This window comes from Gossypium hirsutum, chromosome A07 (assembly GCF_007990345.1).
Source record: "Gossypium hirsutum isolate 1008001.06 chromosome A07, Gossypium_hirsutum_v2.1, whole genome shotgun sequence".
Taxonomy (NCBI): Eukaryota; Viridiplantae; Streptophyta; class Magnoliopsida; order Malvales; family Malvaceae; genus Gossypium; species Gossypium hirsutum.
The window spans coordinates 33,453,077-33,470,964 of NC_053430.1; the positions used below are offsets into that span (position 1 = coordinate 33,453,077).

General features: G+C 32.7%; 1 protein-coding gene across 3 annotated transcripts; it reads left to right on the plus strand.

Annotated features, from left to right (window-relative positions):
• The first annotated feature begins 13,101 nt into the window (after nt 1-13,101).
• On the plus strand, nt 13,102-17,829 carry LOC107952922 (uncharacterized). Of its 3 annotated transcripts, none has more exons than XM_041118011.1 (15): nt 13,102-13,120; nt 13,726-13,804; nt 13,887-13,940; nt 14,026-14,227; nt 14,314-14,388; nt 14,522-14,623; nt 14,826-14,866; nt 15,046-15,159; nt 15,371-15,485; nt 15,592-15,782; nt 15,861-15,977; nt 16,291-16,371; nt 16,529-16,767; nt 16,979-17,018; nt 17,181-17,829. In XM_041118011.1, the coding sequence occupies exons 3-15, from the start codon at nt 13,893-13,895 to the stop codon at nt 17,745-17,747; spliced, it is 1,932 nt and encodes a 643-aa protein (XP_040973945.1). In that variant the 5' UTR covers nt 13,102-13,120; nt 13,726-13,804; nt 13,887-13,892; the 3' UTR covers nt 17,748-17,829. The 3 variants fall into 3 exon arrangements, with proteins under 3 accessions (XP_040973945.1, XP_016743616.2, XP_016743617.2); XM_016888127.2 differs by lacking the exon at nt 13,102-13,120 and adding an exon at nt 13,602-13,638; XM_016888128.2 differs by lacking the exon at nt 13,102-13,120 and having other exon boundaries at nt 13,646-13,804; nt 15,592-15,746.
• Nucleotides 17,830-17,888: the final 59 nt, after the last annotated feature.

Below are 17,888 nucleotides of genomic sequence, written 5' to 3' on the forward strand. Positions count from 1 at the left end.
TTTCAATTCTTTCATTGAACTTGGCTTCCATAATTCTAGCTTTTTGGCGTGTCCTATAAGAATGGCGTGATTCCAGACTTGTAGTGTCGCAACTGCAGATTATATGGTTTTAGCCTCAGTGAATAATTATGGTGATATGTACATGCAATGAATGAATGAATGACAAATGAATGTTGAATAAATGACGAATGAATGTTAGTCATGAATAAATATGCAAGAATTTGGTGCTGATTTCAAGATAGCCCCATACTTAGGCATTTCATTTATCAAAAGAGTCTATTACAAAGCGTTTCGCCATTTTTTTGATTCAACAGTTACACAAATTTCCTAGCCACATTGTCTTGTTTCTTCACTCGCTCTAAGAACTCTGACATGCTTGATCTTTGGCTCGAAGGGAATTGGCAACTGAGAGCTTCGGCTTCATCTGATAATTGCACAACTTGCATAGCTGCCTTGCGAATTTTATTGATCAAAAAGCCGAGTTGCATTTTTTTTCTTGGAGAGCTCTTTCATAAGTGCGAGTGTCTCTGTCGTACTGATCATTCTTTTCTTCTAGAGCTTTTAGAAGAGTATCTAACTATTGCTGACGAGATTGCAGCATATTTTCTAGATCTCATATTTTCCTTCTTAGCTCTTGACATTCGAACTGACTAGTCACAAATTCTGCAGTCACTGTTTCATACTCAGTATTCTTCTTTCTTAATTCTATCATAGCACGCGCAGCTTTTTCTTCTTCTTTCTTTGCTTTCCCTTTCCAGAATTCCATCCTCCTTTGATGTTGCTAATTTCTTCCTTCTATTCTACTGACGATTTGCCTAACCCACTATTTTTTATAGTGCTTCTTAATTTCTTATTTTCCAAATGAAGATCCCTTAAGTCATTTCTCACGATCTCAGCTTCTCTTTGGATTTTCAAGGTTTGGGACCTTTCAATCTGAACATCGATCTTTAGCTGGTAGTTTTCCTCTTGAAGAGAACTGATATCCCATAACAACTTAGCCTTTTTACATTCAAATTTGTGTCTTGTTACTTCCAGCTCGGATGGCATTTCTTCTGAGAAAGGATTCTGGAAAGTGTAATTCGTCGATGAGACTTGTTGACTATTCACTCGTCGTTTTCTCAATATGTCATAGTCTTGAGTGATAGTATCAGCATAGGGAGCTAACTCCATTAGGTGAATTTCTTTCCAAGCCTTTGCAGTATCCCGGACTCTTTTCATGTAACCTTCACCTGTAAAGGCAAACTCTGACTGTGCCAACCCTCCGGTAGCGGGTATGAACTGTCGTGAAGAAAACTGCCTTTGAACCATTAACGGAGCATATCTGATTCCTCCCCATAATCCTAGTAAAGGCACCCAATCTTGGCTCCCACATTTGTATAATAGAACTAAATGACGGATCCATGGTGCTCACCAGGTTATATCTTCGGCGCGAAGGTTTTGAAAAATCGAAACCCAGTGCTGCTCGGTGACATCTTTCGGCCAATCTTTCTCAAAGTAAGCATTTAATGGGGCGAATGTTTTTGAGAACATGTGGAAAGGTGTGCGCTTTACTTTCCAGAAATGGCTCAGAATCCAGACATTAAGTAACTGCGCGCATCCGATATAACGTCATTCCCTTTTTCTCCTGCACTACGTAGAGATCTAAAAGTCTTGGCCAAGATAGTTGGGACGGGGTTGATCCCTTACCCCAAACTTTCAAATAAATCCACTACCGCGACTTCTATATGCCCCAAGACCTTTGGGAAGACGATCAATCCATAAATGGCCAAAGCAAATAGATCCATTCTCTTCGCAATATCTGGATGGTTTTGAACTAAGTCTCGCAAAGAAAACCACGGAACACAACTGACTTCATTCTTTTTCTTTATCTGTTTTTCAGCCCATATATCGGTCATTCCGGTCAATCTCACTAGCTTTTTCTTGAAGGTCATTGGCTTAGGCTCTTTCACATATATCTTGTTGAATTGTACATTGTCAACATGAAGCAAAGCAGCATATTCTTCTATGGTCGGAGTCATATCTTCCTGATTGAAAGTAAAGCACTGGTAAGCTGGGTCCCAGAATCGAACCATGGCTTGAATCAACTGTTCGTCTACGTTGATGGCGATCAAGTGAACTATATCCCCTTATTTTTCAGTGAAGATGCCCCTAGTATCTGAGTCCCATTGTTTCCAAATCTGAGTCAAGTCTTCGAGGTTATTCTGACGAACGTTTGAAGTTACATGTTCGGGAAGATTGGAGATACATCCTTCCATTAAACTGTCCCCTTTCGCTTTTTGAGTCTTCAAAGACCAGTCTCGAACTACGACATTTTTCTCGGTTACTTGCGTAATTGACTCCTCCATCAGAAACCCGTTTTTGGAAACCAATCTCTAATCAACACCTTCCTAATCAAGATGCCTATGATGCATGATGAAAAATAAAAATAAATACAAAAAACATTGGTTAGTAATCACAACAAATATGAACTGAAGGAACACTATGAAATTCTAAGAAATTAAGTTACCCGGTCCAATAGACCCGATTCCTTTGCAAAGTATAAATGTAAAAAAAAAGCAAGGTAAGAGACGTTTCTCCCATGTACTTATTTTGGTGATTATTAACGGACGAAGGTTCGACATGGCTCTAGTTAGGTGGCTCGTATGGTTTACTATATGCGGTTTCAGTTCTAGACAGGTACTCGAATTGTTAATACTGTCGTCTACTAAGACTAGTACGAAGCCTCGGTCGTAGCCTATCACAGGCTCACGAGTTCAATTCGAGGGATTACATTTACTTATGCCTATGAGGAGGGACAAGTTAACTCACGAAAGCATAAGTCGTATGTAACCCAGAAGTATTCACTAGCCTATGCGGAGGGACGAGTTAACTCACGAAGGCATAGCGTTTACTTCCACTTAAACGGACGGAGTCCGGGTAGAGAGCTCATGTTATGCAACAATGCAAGTGCGCGGTGTGTGGGGAGAAACTCACAAACCTTTACGTTTTATTTAAAAACTAGATTAAAAAACTGAAGCCATAAAAATTTAGAGCTGAAAATCAACAAGATAAAACAAGTTAGAAGAATATTTACAACATGATGCAAATGCATGGTTTTCAAAAACAAAATTTTCAGGATCACGAATAAATATTAATTTGAAAAAGGAATTTTGAAAATTTTGACAACACGAGTTTAATTCCAGACTAGACTCTCAAAAGAGGTCCCCAGTGGAGTCGCCAGCTGTAGCGACGTAAAAATTTGCTTTGGTCGCTAATTGAGGCGATTATTTGAAAATTTGAAAACCGACTTGCAATTTTATCAAAAAGGGGAGTCGCCACCGATCCTTTTTCTTAGGTGTGATTGGACACCTAACAAATCCTCTTTTTTTTTTAAAAAAAAATTATTTTTTAAACAAAAATAAGACTGAGTTTAGGTCTACGTTTAAAAGCCAGAGAAGAAATAGGGTTCGGAAGTCGGTTACGCGCGGGGAAAGTATTAGCACCCCTGCGACGTCCAAAATTGGTATCTCATTAAACATGTGTTGTCTTAATTTTCAAAAACACGAGTTCAATGTAACATTTAATCATGATCCAATCAACACACGAGAATTTTTATAATTTCGATTTCTTTTGAGAAGGATGTTCTGTTTTTTACACAAGCCAATTGATATTCACCCAACATAGCGATGAAATCGGCGACTTAATGTTAAATCGGTGCGTTGCTTTATTTATTGAAATAAAAATGAATAAAAAGACAACTAATATCGATGTTGAAATAAGATGTGATCTAATAAGCTAAATTCGGAACAGGCAAATAATAATAAAAAGTCAAGAGTATACGAAGCAAATAATATGTAAAACATTAACGATGTATATGTGATAATAATAGTCATAAAACAATAGTAGTGCATATGGTATTAAACATGATAATAATAGTAATAACGCAAATATGAAATAGTAGTGAACATATATGTATAAAACATATAATACTAGACTAAAAAAATATATACAACATATATTGAAAATAGTAATAATATAAAAAATTAATAATAATGATATCTGAATATATACATATATGTATTAAAATATATACGTAATAATAGGAATAAAAGGTGTATACATAGTATTAAAAATATGTACATAATATAGCATTAAAAATATATACATAAGATAATATGTAAAAATGTAATATAGTATTAGAAATATATACATTATATATATAAAAATACAATATTAAAAAGATATACATACGTAATATATAAAAATGTATACATAATATAGTATTAAAATATTTACATAGTATATACATATTAGAAATAAAAAACGACTATTTATAATACTACATAAATATATACATATATATATTAAAAATAAATACATAATAAAATCAAAAGTATGTACATAAATAAAAATAACATAATATAAAGTGGAAAAAATAATGATAATAATATTAATAAAAGAATAATATATATAGACATAGATACATATACCAAAAATATGTTCTTAATAATAGTATCGAGTATTAAAAGTATATATCTAATATAGACGAAAATATAGGCATAATATAGTATTGAAAGTATTTACACGGGATAATATAAAAAACGTATGAATAATGTGATATTAAAAATATATATATACATGATATATATATGAAATATGCACATAATATAGTTATAAAATATATATATATTAAATTCAGAATAGGTAAATAATAATAAAAAGGGTAAGAATATACCGAAGCCCCAATGTTATGGGTTACTGAAATTAATCTCTTTTCTCCTCAGGCTGTTGAAATGGGCCTTTGTTGGTGATCTTCACCGGATCAGATTGCCGCAAATAGAGTCGGGTTGACCCGACCATTTTAAAATTTAATTTTTTTATTATTGTTGTTTTTTTAGACCAATTTTTGCTTAGCCTAATTAAAAATAAAATCTACATAAAAGATACAAAATCCAAATTACTTCAACCCAACACAAACCAACCCCAACCCACTAACTTAATAATCCAAGCCCAACATAGACCAACCCACTAACTTAATATTTCAAACCCAACACAAATTAACCCATCTCACTAACTTAACATTTCACCAAACACAAATTAACCCACAACAAACAAGTTCCAGCAGCAAAAAAAGAAAATCCAAAATTCAAGCTGCCGATCCTCCCTCTTTTTTGACCATGCGCGTCACCAGCAGCCACCGTATGCACCGTATGAAATCAGGCAAAGGGCGGTTATAGGTTCGGATATTTCAATGCTTTTGGGATCTTGAAAATGTGGTCGTCAAACGCATTAGAAAAGGGGCTAAGCACCCATCTTTGCGCGTTGTCAGCTACTGGACACGAGGATGGTATGGCCGGCGGTGAAGGAGCTCAAACGGTTGGAGAAGAAAGGGGAAGGAGAGAGTGTTGCAATCGTGTTCTGTTCTTCTTCCTTTTTTTCTTTTTTTTCGAAAAAAAATAACCCCCCTTTTATGGTATGGTTTTTTCTTTTTTATTTCTACCCTTTTGCTCTTTTCCTATGCTATTTGCAGGTAGTGGGTGAAGAAGGAGTAGCCACCCATGCTTGTGGCCTGAAAATTCGGGGAGTGGGTGCCCCAAATCACGTAATCTGTCAGAAAGACCAAATCACAAATGCAGCAAAACTTTCGGAGCTAAAGTGCAATTTTTAAAAATTTAGGGTCAAATTGTAATTTAAAGAAAGTTTAGAGGTTGAAGTGAAATTTAAATAAAGTTTAGGGGTCAAAATGAAATTTAGGAAAGGTTTAGGTGTCAGAATACAATTTACGAAAAGTTTAAGGGTCAAAATGCAATTTTTTTATTTTTCAAAAAAAATTTATTATTATTTTTTTTTTTTTGAAATTTTGAAAATTAAACAACAAACTCTAGTCGGACAAAAATTTAGTGCTTACAGATATATTACCCAATATCGTGGTGTTCGATATCATTTAAAAGAGTTTAGTACTCAGGGGCCTGAAAATGCAAAGGAACTCTTTAATCTTCTTTATTCATCATTGCGAATCACTATTGAACGTGTTTTTGGAATTTTGGAGAAATGTTTTCGTGTATTAGATGCTAAACCATTTTGGAATTTTTAAACTCAAGTAGATATAGTTTTGGCTTGTTGCATCATTCATAATCATATAATGGGAGTTGATCCTAGTGATTTACTTAATCAAGGATTATACGAGGAGCCTAAGTCTGATTTGATAATATCAACTCTTACGGAGCAAGAAGAAGCAAGAGAATGGTCTGCTAAGAGAGATTAAATTACACAAACGATGTGGACTGATTATATGGCTAGAAATATTAGGTAGGTTTAGGGCTTAGGGTTGTTGTTTTTATGTTATATATGTTTTAGTATTAAAATTGTTTTTTTTTGTTAATGTTGGTTGGATAATGATATTGAAATTTTAGTTTGTTGGATTCTGAAATTATTATGTCTTGAATTTGTTAGATATTGATTATGTTTCAAGCTTGTTAGATATTGAATTTATTATGTTTTAAGCTTGTTGGATATTGAAATGATTGACAATGACAATTATTAATGTAGAATGGGTAAGAGCAACAAAGAAGGGACCTCCAAGCAATTCAAGTGAAAAAAACTGATGGAACATCTTTTTCTTGAAATTCTAGCAGAGGAGGCCCAAAAAGGAAATAAGCCTTCTAATACTTTCAAAACAGTTTCTATTAATCGAGTTGTTGAAGCTATTTCTAAAAAATTTCAAGTCTAATGCGATGCGAAACATGTGGAAAATCATTTGAGGACTGTAAAAAAACAGTGGCAGATTATATGCACAATTCGGGATGAAAGTGGTTTTGGATGAGATGATAACATGAAAATGATCACATGTGATAGAGCGACATATGATGCAGCAGTAATGGTAATATATGTATATATATGTTAAGTATATTTCAATTGTTTTTTACTTATTATTCTAATTGTGTATAATATCCAACAGGCACACAAGAAGTATGAACCATTTTTGAATAAAAGCATTGATCATTATGATGAAATGACTTTGGTTGTTGGCAAAGATATAGCAACAGGGAGTTTTGCCAGAACATTTGCTGACATAGATTTGGATGATGATAACCAAGATTCAGTGCCTATAGACTGCAACAATGAAGAGACTGAAGAGGTAAGAACAAATGTATCTTCATCTGGCACAACCAAACGTAAAATAAAAAATGCTCAAGAAAGTTTCGTTGATGAACAAATTAAATTTGTGGGAAAGTTTCGTTGATGAACAAATTAAATTTGTGGGTGAACAACTTGACAAAATTGCTAATGCTTTGGAACAATTTACTGCGGATAAGACACTACATCTTTACGAAGAAGTGATGTCGATGGAGGTAGAAGGATTTGATGATGACTTCCTGTGTTTTGTGTTTGATTATCTAGTGAGTCATGAATATAAGGCAAAAGCTTTTTTAGTTAAAAGTAAGAAACATAGAAAAATTTAGCTTCAAAAATTTTCTCAAGGTTGAAGATATTGATACTTTTAATGTGGTGTAATAATAGTTATGCACTTGGACAATGTTGTTATCATGTGGTGTACTACTAATTATGCATTTGGATAATATTATTAATTTCTAGTATTAATTGTGGTTTGGAAGCTAATTTATAATTATTCAATCCTTGTTTTTTATTTTTTTATAACACAATTACAAATGATTTATTTGACTTTGGTTGTTTTCAATTTATGACGGTTAATATTCTAGTTTAATAATTGAGCATTATTATATATTTAAAATGATTTATTTATTTATAAATAAATCATTGCAATATATGTAAAAACAATTTAAAATATAAATTTATTAATATATATATAATAAACTCAATCAAACAATGAAAAGATAATAAATTCTTAAATATATAAATTTCTTAAAACAGCTTTTCCGAAAAATATTTTCAGGAAATCTGCCAAATAACAGAAAATATTTTACACAGATTCATCCAAACACCAGAAAAGTAAATCATTTTCCAGAAATCATTTTCCGGAAAATATTTTACTGACAAACAAATGGAGCCTAATTGAACTAATCTAATTCGATTAATTGATCTAATTCGATCAGAACTCGGTTAATGATTTTTTGAAAGTTTAGTTATTAGTTAATTAATAATACAAATTATATGTAGTTTTAATTTGATTAATTCAGTCAAATAAATATTATCAATTTATTTATTTTTGATATATATTATATTTGCTTTAACAAAAAAAAAATTGGTTAATCAACTTAATTAACTGAAATATTTCGGTTCGATTAATTTTTTGAAAAAAAATAATTCAATTCAATTAACAGTTAAAAGATAATTTTTTTTGATTAATTCAATTCATATTAATCTAGTTCAGTTAACCCCTAAACAGTAGGACTCCAAAGTGGATGAAAGCCTAACAATTGTACCATAGAGTAGTCAATTTCATTCTTAAAATAAATCCAAAGGTTAATATAGGTTAATATATACTTGCAAGCGTCGGATTGTGTAATCAATTTCAATTAAATAAATTATTAAATAATTATAAAATTTAAAGTATTAAAAAAATTATAAAATTTAGTTCAATCAAACTTTTTATTATTATTTTGGTATAGGGGTCAATCCATCGTTTGTTTTGCTTCTGACGAATGTATCAATCAACTAGTTCGGTTTTATTATTATTGTAATTTAATTTCTTTATTTTTTAAATTTTAAGATTTTGGTCTAATTGTTAATAACGTTAAAATATATTGTTTAATTCAGTAGTGTGATATTTTAAAATAAAAAATACTCAATTTAAAGCTATATAATTAAATAACATTATGACAAACTTAAATTAGACTTTCATTTAAATTTTATAAACTTAGACTAAATTCCTTAAAATAAAAGTAGGGACTAAATTTTAAATGTACATTGAATATAACAACTTTAAATATATTTTAACCTAAATCAAAACCTTAATCTATACTTGCAATTTCGCTGAAACTCCCATCTTATACCTATCATACCAGTGCATTTTGCCCTTTTTTGTTCTATTTCATCTATATTTTGCTCCTGAATTTATCCAAGAGTACATAGTTGGTGTTTAAACTTTTTTTTAATCTAGTTGGTACTTAAACTTGCATTCAGTTACTCAGGTTGGTACCTCCATACCACCATAAATTTGTATTGACGTGACATTAGTGGCCAATTTGATGGAAACACGTAGTAACCTCTCAATATGCCATTTGGCGAGCAATACCTAAGAAATTAAAAAATATTTAAAATATATAAGTCAATTTAAAATTTTTTTATCACATCAACAATAAACTTTGACAAATAATTGTCTAGATACATATGAATTAGATGTGAGCATGGACCGGGCTGGACTCGACTAAAAATTCAGGCCCGTTTGTTAGGCCTGGGCTCGACCCAAAAAATGAGCTTAAAATTTTGCCTAAGCTTGACCCGGATAAAAATGCTAAAACTCGGGCCCAACCTGACCCACCCATATTAATTTTTATATTATTTTTATGTAATTTTAAAATATATATAATATATCAGAAATACTAAAAACATCAAAATAAATATTTCCCAACAAATTGAAAATAAATTTAAAAAAATATGTATACTTAAATAACACTAAGATAGATGCAACTTAATAAGCAAATGTCTCTAAAATAATAACAAAATTAACAAATGTCTTTAAAATAATAACAAAATTAACAATAAAATAAGTTTTATACAATATCCAAACAATAACAACAAAATAGAAGCAACATAATAGCAAAATGGTAGCAAAATAGGGAGAAAATAACAAGAAAATAATATTTAAAAAAATTAAATTTTTTTTGTCCTTTAGTGAATTTGGGCCCGGGCCAAAAATGTCTTACCCGAGGCCTTGCCCATTTTTTAAACTGGCCTTATTTTTTTGTCCAAACCCATTTTTCAAACCTATATTTTTGCCCAAACCCTGTCACATTTCGGGCGCGCCATCGGGCCGGGCCGAGTGGCCCGACCCATGCTCACGTCTAATATGAACCTAGACACCCATTTTTCTAGATTCATTCTATATATTTTTTAGTAAGTTTATATATTTTAAATTTTGTTATATAAAATATCAGTTGTTAGATTATTATTATAAATATATATAAAATATTAATTTATAAAAATAGAAAAATATATACAATTAAAAAAATATAAAAAGCGTATAATATTTTGAAAAATATATAAAAATCTATAATCTATATAAAATTTTATAAAATTATAAAATAAATAAAAAATATAAAAGAACTAAAAAGCACATCAACAATGAATTTAGATATATGGTTGTCTAGATGCATTTTAATTTAGACATTAACTTATCTAGGTTCATTCTTAATGTGATTTTTTATATTTTTATTAATTTAATTATTTTATTTTTTTAAAATATATTTTTTTAATTTCAAAATAATAATATAGATAATCTGGTACTTTATAAAAAAATTTAAAAAATATAAACTTACAAAAATATATATTTGAAATGAATTTAGACAAATAGGTGTACAAATGTATATATATCTAGATAACCATTTGTCCATGTTCATTCTTGATATGAAAAATTACATATTTTTTAATTAATTAAAATTTTTAAAGTTTTTTAATTTTTAAAATTTATGTCTGTCACGTCGCATATTGAGAGGTTGCCACATGTCACCATCGAATTAGGTATTAGTGCCATGTAAACACAAACTAACTTGTGTTAGTGCAGAGATGCCAAGCTAGGTGACAGAACACAAGTTCTTAAACATCACAAATTAACCGGACACAACTAATCATTTCTACTAACTTCTTGAAACCTATAACAACTAGTTAACTGTCGTCGGACTTACTCGAAGGACTCAATAATTACATTAGTATAGTTGCTAGAGTAGACTGTGATAGTAGTGTTGACATTGGAATTCCATAAAAAAGCCAAGCTCCCATTACTACCAATTTTATCTACATAAAAGCAATTATCAGACTGAAGAGCAATACGTATTTTTGTTCTTTTTTTTGTAATGAACTAAAGTTTCTATAAGAAAAACAAACTTGAGCTTATTAGAATTTATCACCTCCTTCAGAGATAAAACCGTACGCCGGTTGCCCAAACCTCGACAGTTCCAAGATAAACAATTCATGGCTCCTGGTAGGTCCCTTTTAAGAGATCGGCTTATAACGAATGACCAGAGATAGAAGAGGGAGATAGATAGGCAGTTTCTCCAAACCCGCCCACCTTGCTATAATAACTTGTGATTGAGGAAAATAAGACTAGTTGACTTAAACTCTAGAGTGAGTCTCTATTGCACCAACGATCCCCTCATTTACCGACAAAACTCAGTTGTAATTTCTTCGGGCCATTCCCTAACAACCACTCCATCCCACATATCCAAAAATTTACAACAACTTGTTTCACCATGGCCCATTCGACAACACAGATAGCAAACCAATTCATAGCTGAAAGAAATCATCAAAACATTGTCCATTTGTCTTTGAATCTTTTTCTTTCTCATCAATGATTCTCTTATGTCAAGCAGGACGTGAATGTGCATAAAACTATTAAACACATTCCCTTTGTTACTTGCGTCATAGTTTAGAGAAGTTCCTATAAGACCTCTTAGGCTTTTAGCAAGATTAATAGATGCTAACCTTGGGGGCAAGTTATGAACTTGGACCCAAAAATTGACAAATGAAAACTCAATATTTTCAGGGTTCTCACCCTTAGCTAACTGATAGATAAGTAATAAACAATTACTAAACAATCATGGACCTCTTGAAATCATCTTTTTAAGATCTACAAAATGATAGAACTTAATAAGATAAAGGTCCCCAAACCAATAGGTTAAATAATAGAGTATGCCTATCGCAGCAAAATTAGTGAACTATTCCCCAAAACTTTGCCAAAAAAAAAGAAAGAAAGATCATAGTTGATGTCATCCTCCAACACATTTTCCACGTTAATCACCAGTTTGGCTTCTTCTTTTTCCTTCAAGGGAAGGATCTGAAAGTCTGACTCCATAACAAACAAAACAATAAAACAACATAATAAGATAAAAGCAAACAATGAGGATAAATTGACAAAGCAGTACTAAGCATGCACAAAGGCATGCTCCCGAAAAGAAGAAAATCAATTAGAAAAAATTAACAAAGCAATCCCAAACATGCACAAAAGGCATGACTTGCTCGCGAAAAAAAGCCTTAAATTTATTTTCACTTAAGACTTTTTAACTTAATTTTAATTTTATTTTGAGTTAATTGTTTAATCTGGATAGCTGCATTTTTATGTTTTTTTTCCTTAAATTATACTTTTGGTCACTTTAAAATAGAGTTTATATTCTAATTAAAAATAATTATTTAAATAAATCACTGTGCTTAAAAATTCCGGTCAAGAATTGAGATACCCTATTCATCCGTACGGTTGCTGGTGGTAGGGAATGGCTTTGGTGCTTTTAGAGAGTATCTTCAACAATACTCAACATATAGTGAGCCACGGTTGCCCAAATCCGCTATCATAAAAATCCTTGAAAATAGTTACACAAGAAGGAACCATGTTTACTCTATTTTTGTAAAATTGTATAATATTTGGATTAATTTTATATATTTGTACTAATTCGAATTTTTATTTTATTATCATCCATCATACACACTTAGCAATATCAATTTTAGTACCTGGTATGTATCTCATGAGTCATATGTTACATCGTTGAATTTTTAAAATTTATATAATGATAAATCAATAAGTCTTACTAGGAGATTTTATGAAAATTTTACACTTAGACCTTTTTAACATTGCTTATTAAAAATGTTTTTGAGTCAAAAAGCATTTTTAAATAAAAGCTAAAGTTTTTTATTTTTATTTTTAGCTAAAAAAAGTATTTAGCTAAAAAAATAAATTAAAAATGCTTTTATCTTAATAAATATTTTCAAGATAAAAATATTTTTTAAAAATAATGTTAAACTGACTCTTATTAAAGGAACGGAATTTGACCAGGTGGACCATTAACAAAGTCTCTACTCGAGCAAAGTGAGGTGAGGTTTCTATATATAGCTTCTTAGTAGGAGAGAATATTGATGAACCCAGCTAGCCGCTTGGCACTCAGCAATCTACCTTCTTCGTTTATTATATCTGTTTCCTCCCTCACCCAGTAAATGAGCTGAATCCATAACAGTAAGCAAGTCGTTTTCCCTCTTTTCTGCATGTAGATTTGTTAACATAACTTACCTCCAAGGCATTAGTGACGGAAAGTCCAAAAGAAACCTTTTTCAACTAAAAGAAAAGTTAAATGAAACCAATGCAACATTACTAATTGAACTCTCTAACTGGGATTTTCTAGCCGAGAAATAGAAGAAAACAGGCGGCGCGTGTTTCATCCGGGTCAAAGGATAAGTAACCATCTACTACCACCAAAACAAAGTTCAAAGCGGGACCCTCCGATAATGTGTCAATTTTGGCTTCTAGTTGTAAATAATTTCTCGACCCTCATCTCAGTGACGAATTCAAAACAAGAAGTTAAATTATAATTTTTATGATAGCAAAAATATAATTTTAATAATTTATATATTTATAATTTTAAAAATTAAATTAAATTTTTAATATTTTTAAATGTTAATTTTATTTTTATTAATTTAAAAATTTTCCATTTTAGGACGCTGCCCTGCCAGCTTGCCTGCCTGCCTGATCTTATTGTATTTATTTAGTTATCATCATAATTATTAAGAACCCAGACTTCGTTTTTCAGATTCTAATCAAGCAACTGATCGGTTTAATTACAGGGGAGAGCTATAATTTAGATTGCGGAGAAGAAAACTCGGCGGCGAGACAATTTCTCAACTCTTTTACTTTGAATCTAAGGTAAATTTCTGAATTCATCAGTAAATCAATAATAGCGTAGCTTTTGGTGTGAACTTCGTTTTGTTTTCTGAATCTTCAACAGATATCAATGGAAAAACAGACCTACGAAGAAATTCATGACTGCCTGATCAAGCCGGTTAGCTTAATTTATCAGTTTTTAGAAACAAGTATCCAAGGTAGTTTCCGGAGGCTGAATTGAATTGTTGTATGTTAAACTGCAGAGAATCAATCCTCAAAGAAGAAAAGACAAAGTTTATATTGGCTGTGGAGCTGGGTTCGGTGGTGACCGGCCAATGGCAGCTAAAAAATTGCTTAACAGAGTCAAAGAGCTGAATTATATTGTTCTTGAATGTTTAGCAGAACGTACTCTTGCAGAACGATACCAGGCTATGGCGTCCGGCGGTGATGGCTATGATTCTAATAGTATGTTTATGTTGCTTTCAATTGTTTTGAATTCAAGCTTATTTATGTTTTATTTTTGGGTTTTCTCTAAAATGTTTAATTTCCAGTTTCAGAATGGATGTCTCTGCTACTACCTTTGGCTGTGGATAGAGGAACTTGTATAATTACCAACATGGGTGCAAGTATGAGAATTTGAAAACATCGTTTCAAATTTTGAGTTGTCTGCCAAATTTCACCAAATGCTTTGTGCTGATGTTCAAAGTTGTGTTTGATCTTTTCTTTTCATACTGAGCATATTGATTCTTTCCTGGATAGTGGATCCGGTCAGTGCTCGAGAAAAGGTTTTAGAAGTTGCCAGCAGCCTTGGGATTCGTTTGTCTGTTGCTGTGGCTCATGAGGTCTTTGTTAATGAATCGGGTATGCTCATCAAGTTAGCCCCTTTTAAATTTAAGTTAATCATGTATGAGAATTTTGCTGGTGAGTTCAGATAACTGACAATTGTATGATCTTCATTTTAGAAACTATGGTCAGTATATTGTTGTGTGCAATTCAGAATTTTCATTCATTGTGTTTAGCAATATTCTTGGACTCCAAATGAGAAATATTTTTAAATATTCAGGTTCAGGATCCTTGCCTGAGAAGCTGGTTAACATGGAAGGTGTAAGAATCTGGTACTCCTTTGCATGTACCGTTCATTGGCCTTTTGTATCTTCTTTTTGGTTTTAGATAAAAGGATTAATGATCTGGTTTTCATCTGCATGTACGTTTTTTCATCTTTAGTTATGAAATTTCATGAGAAATGCAAACTCTTGAGCTCTATCTTGTTTAATTCTTTGAAGGGTGTTAGCACATATCTGGGAGCAGCCCCAATAGTCGCATGTCTAGAGAGATACCAACCAAATGTTTTAATTACTTCAAGGGTCGCTGATGCCGCACTATTCTTAGCACCAATGGTATGAAAATCTAACCTTTCTTTTCATTACTTGGCTTTAGGTTTTCCCTTTTCTGAGTCTTAGTATAATTCTCTAGGTTACTTTTACTTATCGCAATTATGGTTCTATTCATTAGTTATCATAATTATATTTGACAGTGTGCTGATGTTTAGGCTATGCTATGGCTAGCATTAATGTATTTAATCAAAATTATATAATTGGTTTTGATAAGGTTTACGAACTGGGCTGGAATTGGGATGACTTGGAGCTATTAGCACAGGGATCTCTGGCAGGACACCTTCTAGAGTGTGGTTGTCAACTCACAGGGGGATACTTCATGCATCCAGGTTAGTTAGGCTTTGTCTGTCTTTATGATAACATCGGAAATAGGTCGATTAAAATAGAGAATTTTGATTGACTCGGTTTCATTGTGCTGCATTTTCTCCAATCTAGCGGACAAGAACCGAAACTTGTCTTTCCCAAATCTCCTGGATCTATCACTGCCATATGCTGAAATTTCATCAAGTGGGGAAATATGTGTCATGAAAGCAGAAGGTAGTGGCGGGATTTTAAATTTCGGCACTTGTGCTGAACAACTACTTTATGAGGTTGGAGATCCAAGTGCTTACATTACACCTGATGTTGTAAGTTGAATTTATATTTGTACCTAAAACTACACTGATGGGGAAAACTAAACAAAAATGGGCTTCTTGTAACTGCAGGTAGTTGATTTTCGGGGTGTTACATTTCAGCCATTATCTAGATCTAAAGTTCTCTGTATTGGTGCAAAGCCATCTGCTCATCCTGTTCCTGATAAACTTTTGCAGTTGATTCCGAAGGTAACCTTCTATCCTGAAGGAAATATTTAGCTTAAAGGACTTTTTTTTTTTATTATTTGCTTCAGTCCTGCAGCAGATGGCTTGTAGGTATTTCAACAAAGCGTCAATTTCCATATTTCTGTATTTGAATAAAGCATGTATTCTCTCTTCACTCTATGATTGAGGGAACCCCATTGTTACCTCGTTGCAGCTCCTGTCCCCCCCCTCGCCTCCCTCTAGTTATCTCAATTATTTTCTAGTCACAGATATTACTTCAGTGGGTCTAATGTCTTCTAAGGTTGTTTCTATGCTTTCTAATTTATCTTGTTTCCAGCACCGTGGATGGAAAGGATGGGGTGAGATATCATATGGAGGATATGAATGTGTCAAACGTGCAAAAGCTGCTGAACTTCTTGTAAGTCTGCTGTAAAAGAGAATGTTTGATGGTTTATTACTCTCTGATTCTGAATGACATTCTTTGATATTGATCATCGTCTTTAAAAGCATTTGAAATACTTTGCTCATTGTTTCCTTTGGACTCTTGGTATCCCTTTTGTTTCTTCATATATTAGGTTAGGTCATGGATGGAAGAGGCATTTCCTGGTGTCAGTTCCTGTGTTCTTTCTTATATAATTGGACTGGATAGCTTGAAAGCTACCAGCATTGGTAACCATCTATCATCATGGAGAGCCAGTGAAGACATTCGGCTACGCATGGATGGACTGTTCCAGGAGAAGAAACACACACAGCAACTTGCTAAAGAGTTTACTGCATTATATACAAATGGACCGGCCGGCGGTGGTGGTATCAGGTATATTTCCTTCTAATTTTATATCTATGATATGTACCATATACATGTACAAAGAACTAAATGCCAATAGTTAATGTGTAAAGTTCCCTGGTTCTGGATAATGCCAATGGTTCATATGCTGTATTCATGTACGCATGGATGGCGAGTTTCTTCTTTGGCTCTATGATCTTTGTGCCTAACCTATGATGTTTATGTTTATCATCTCATGCAGCACTGGTGTCAAGAAGGAAATTTTTCTGGAAAAACAGTTGGTACTCTCCGTTCCCTCTTCTTCCTTTAAATAAATTCTTGGTCCTTGAAATCCTTAATGTTGAACTTGAAACTGTAATCAGGCCAACATGTTGTTGTTCGAACTATTGAATTCATGTTTATGAATGTGCTTATGCAAAGTAATCTGTTTCCTTTCTACTTAGATCAGTCGAGAACATGTTTTCTGGCGGATAGGGGCAAAGCAAACAGAAGTCAGTGAACATGTCTTTGCAGATGTTACAAAGGCCTGCATTTCAGCTGAACTGGCATTGCCACCATTTCAACTAGAAGATATGCAGAACTCTTGCCTAGAATATGGTTTGTCATCGGAAATCAGCCTCTCAGCAGCTCAGTCTAGTCAAAAGATTCCACTCTATAGTATAGCCCACAGTAGGGCTGGAGATAAAGGAAACGACTTGAACTTCTCCGTCATCCCACACTGTCCGCAGAACTTTGAGATGCTGAAGCTTATCATAACACCCCAGTGGGTTAAGAGTGTGATCTCAGTCCTTCCGGATGCATCTCCAAAGGCCATTGATAAGACAAAACAATTGGTGAAGGAAGATAAAGTACAGGTGGAAATCTATGAAGTCCATGGAATTCAGTCTTTAAATGTGGTGGTTCGTAACATTCTCGATGGTGGTGTCAATTGCTCTCGAAGGATCGATCGCCATGGAAAGTGCATCTCGGATCTTATCTTGTGTCAACATGTGGTGTTACCTCAGTTTTAATTATAATTCAACTTTAAAATTTCTTAATAATCGAAAATTTGTCTGATATTAATATAATATTACACTACATGTTGATATGTCAGCTTGGGGATTGGGTATTATTTCGTTCTTATATTATATGCGAATGAAGCTTATTTGAGA

Bases quoted from the DNA above. Each gene is read 5' to 3' on its own strand.
- LOC107952922 (XM_041118011.1), top strand. From the start codon at position 13,893: ATGGAAAAACAGACCTACGAAGAAATTCATGACTGCCTGATCAAGCCG. The intron at 14,867-15,045 runs GTAAGAATCTGG...AATTCTTTGAAG, and splicing joins AGCTGGTTAACATGGAAGGT to GGTGTTAGCACATATCTGGG. The intron at 15,486-15,591 runs GTTAGTTAGGCT...TCTCCAATCTAG, and splicing joins GGGATACTTCATGCATCCAG to CGGACAAGAACCGAAACTTG.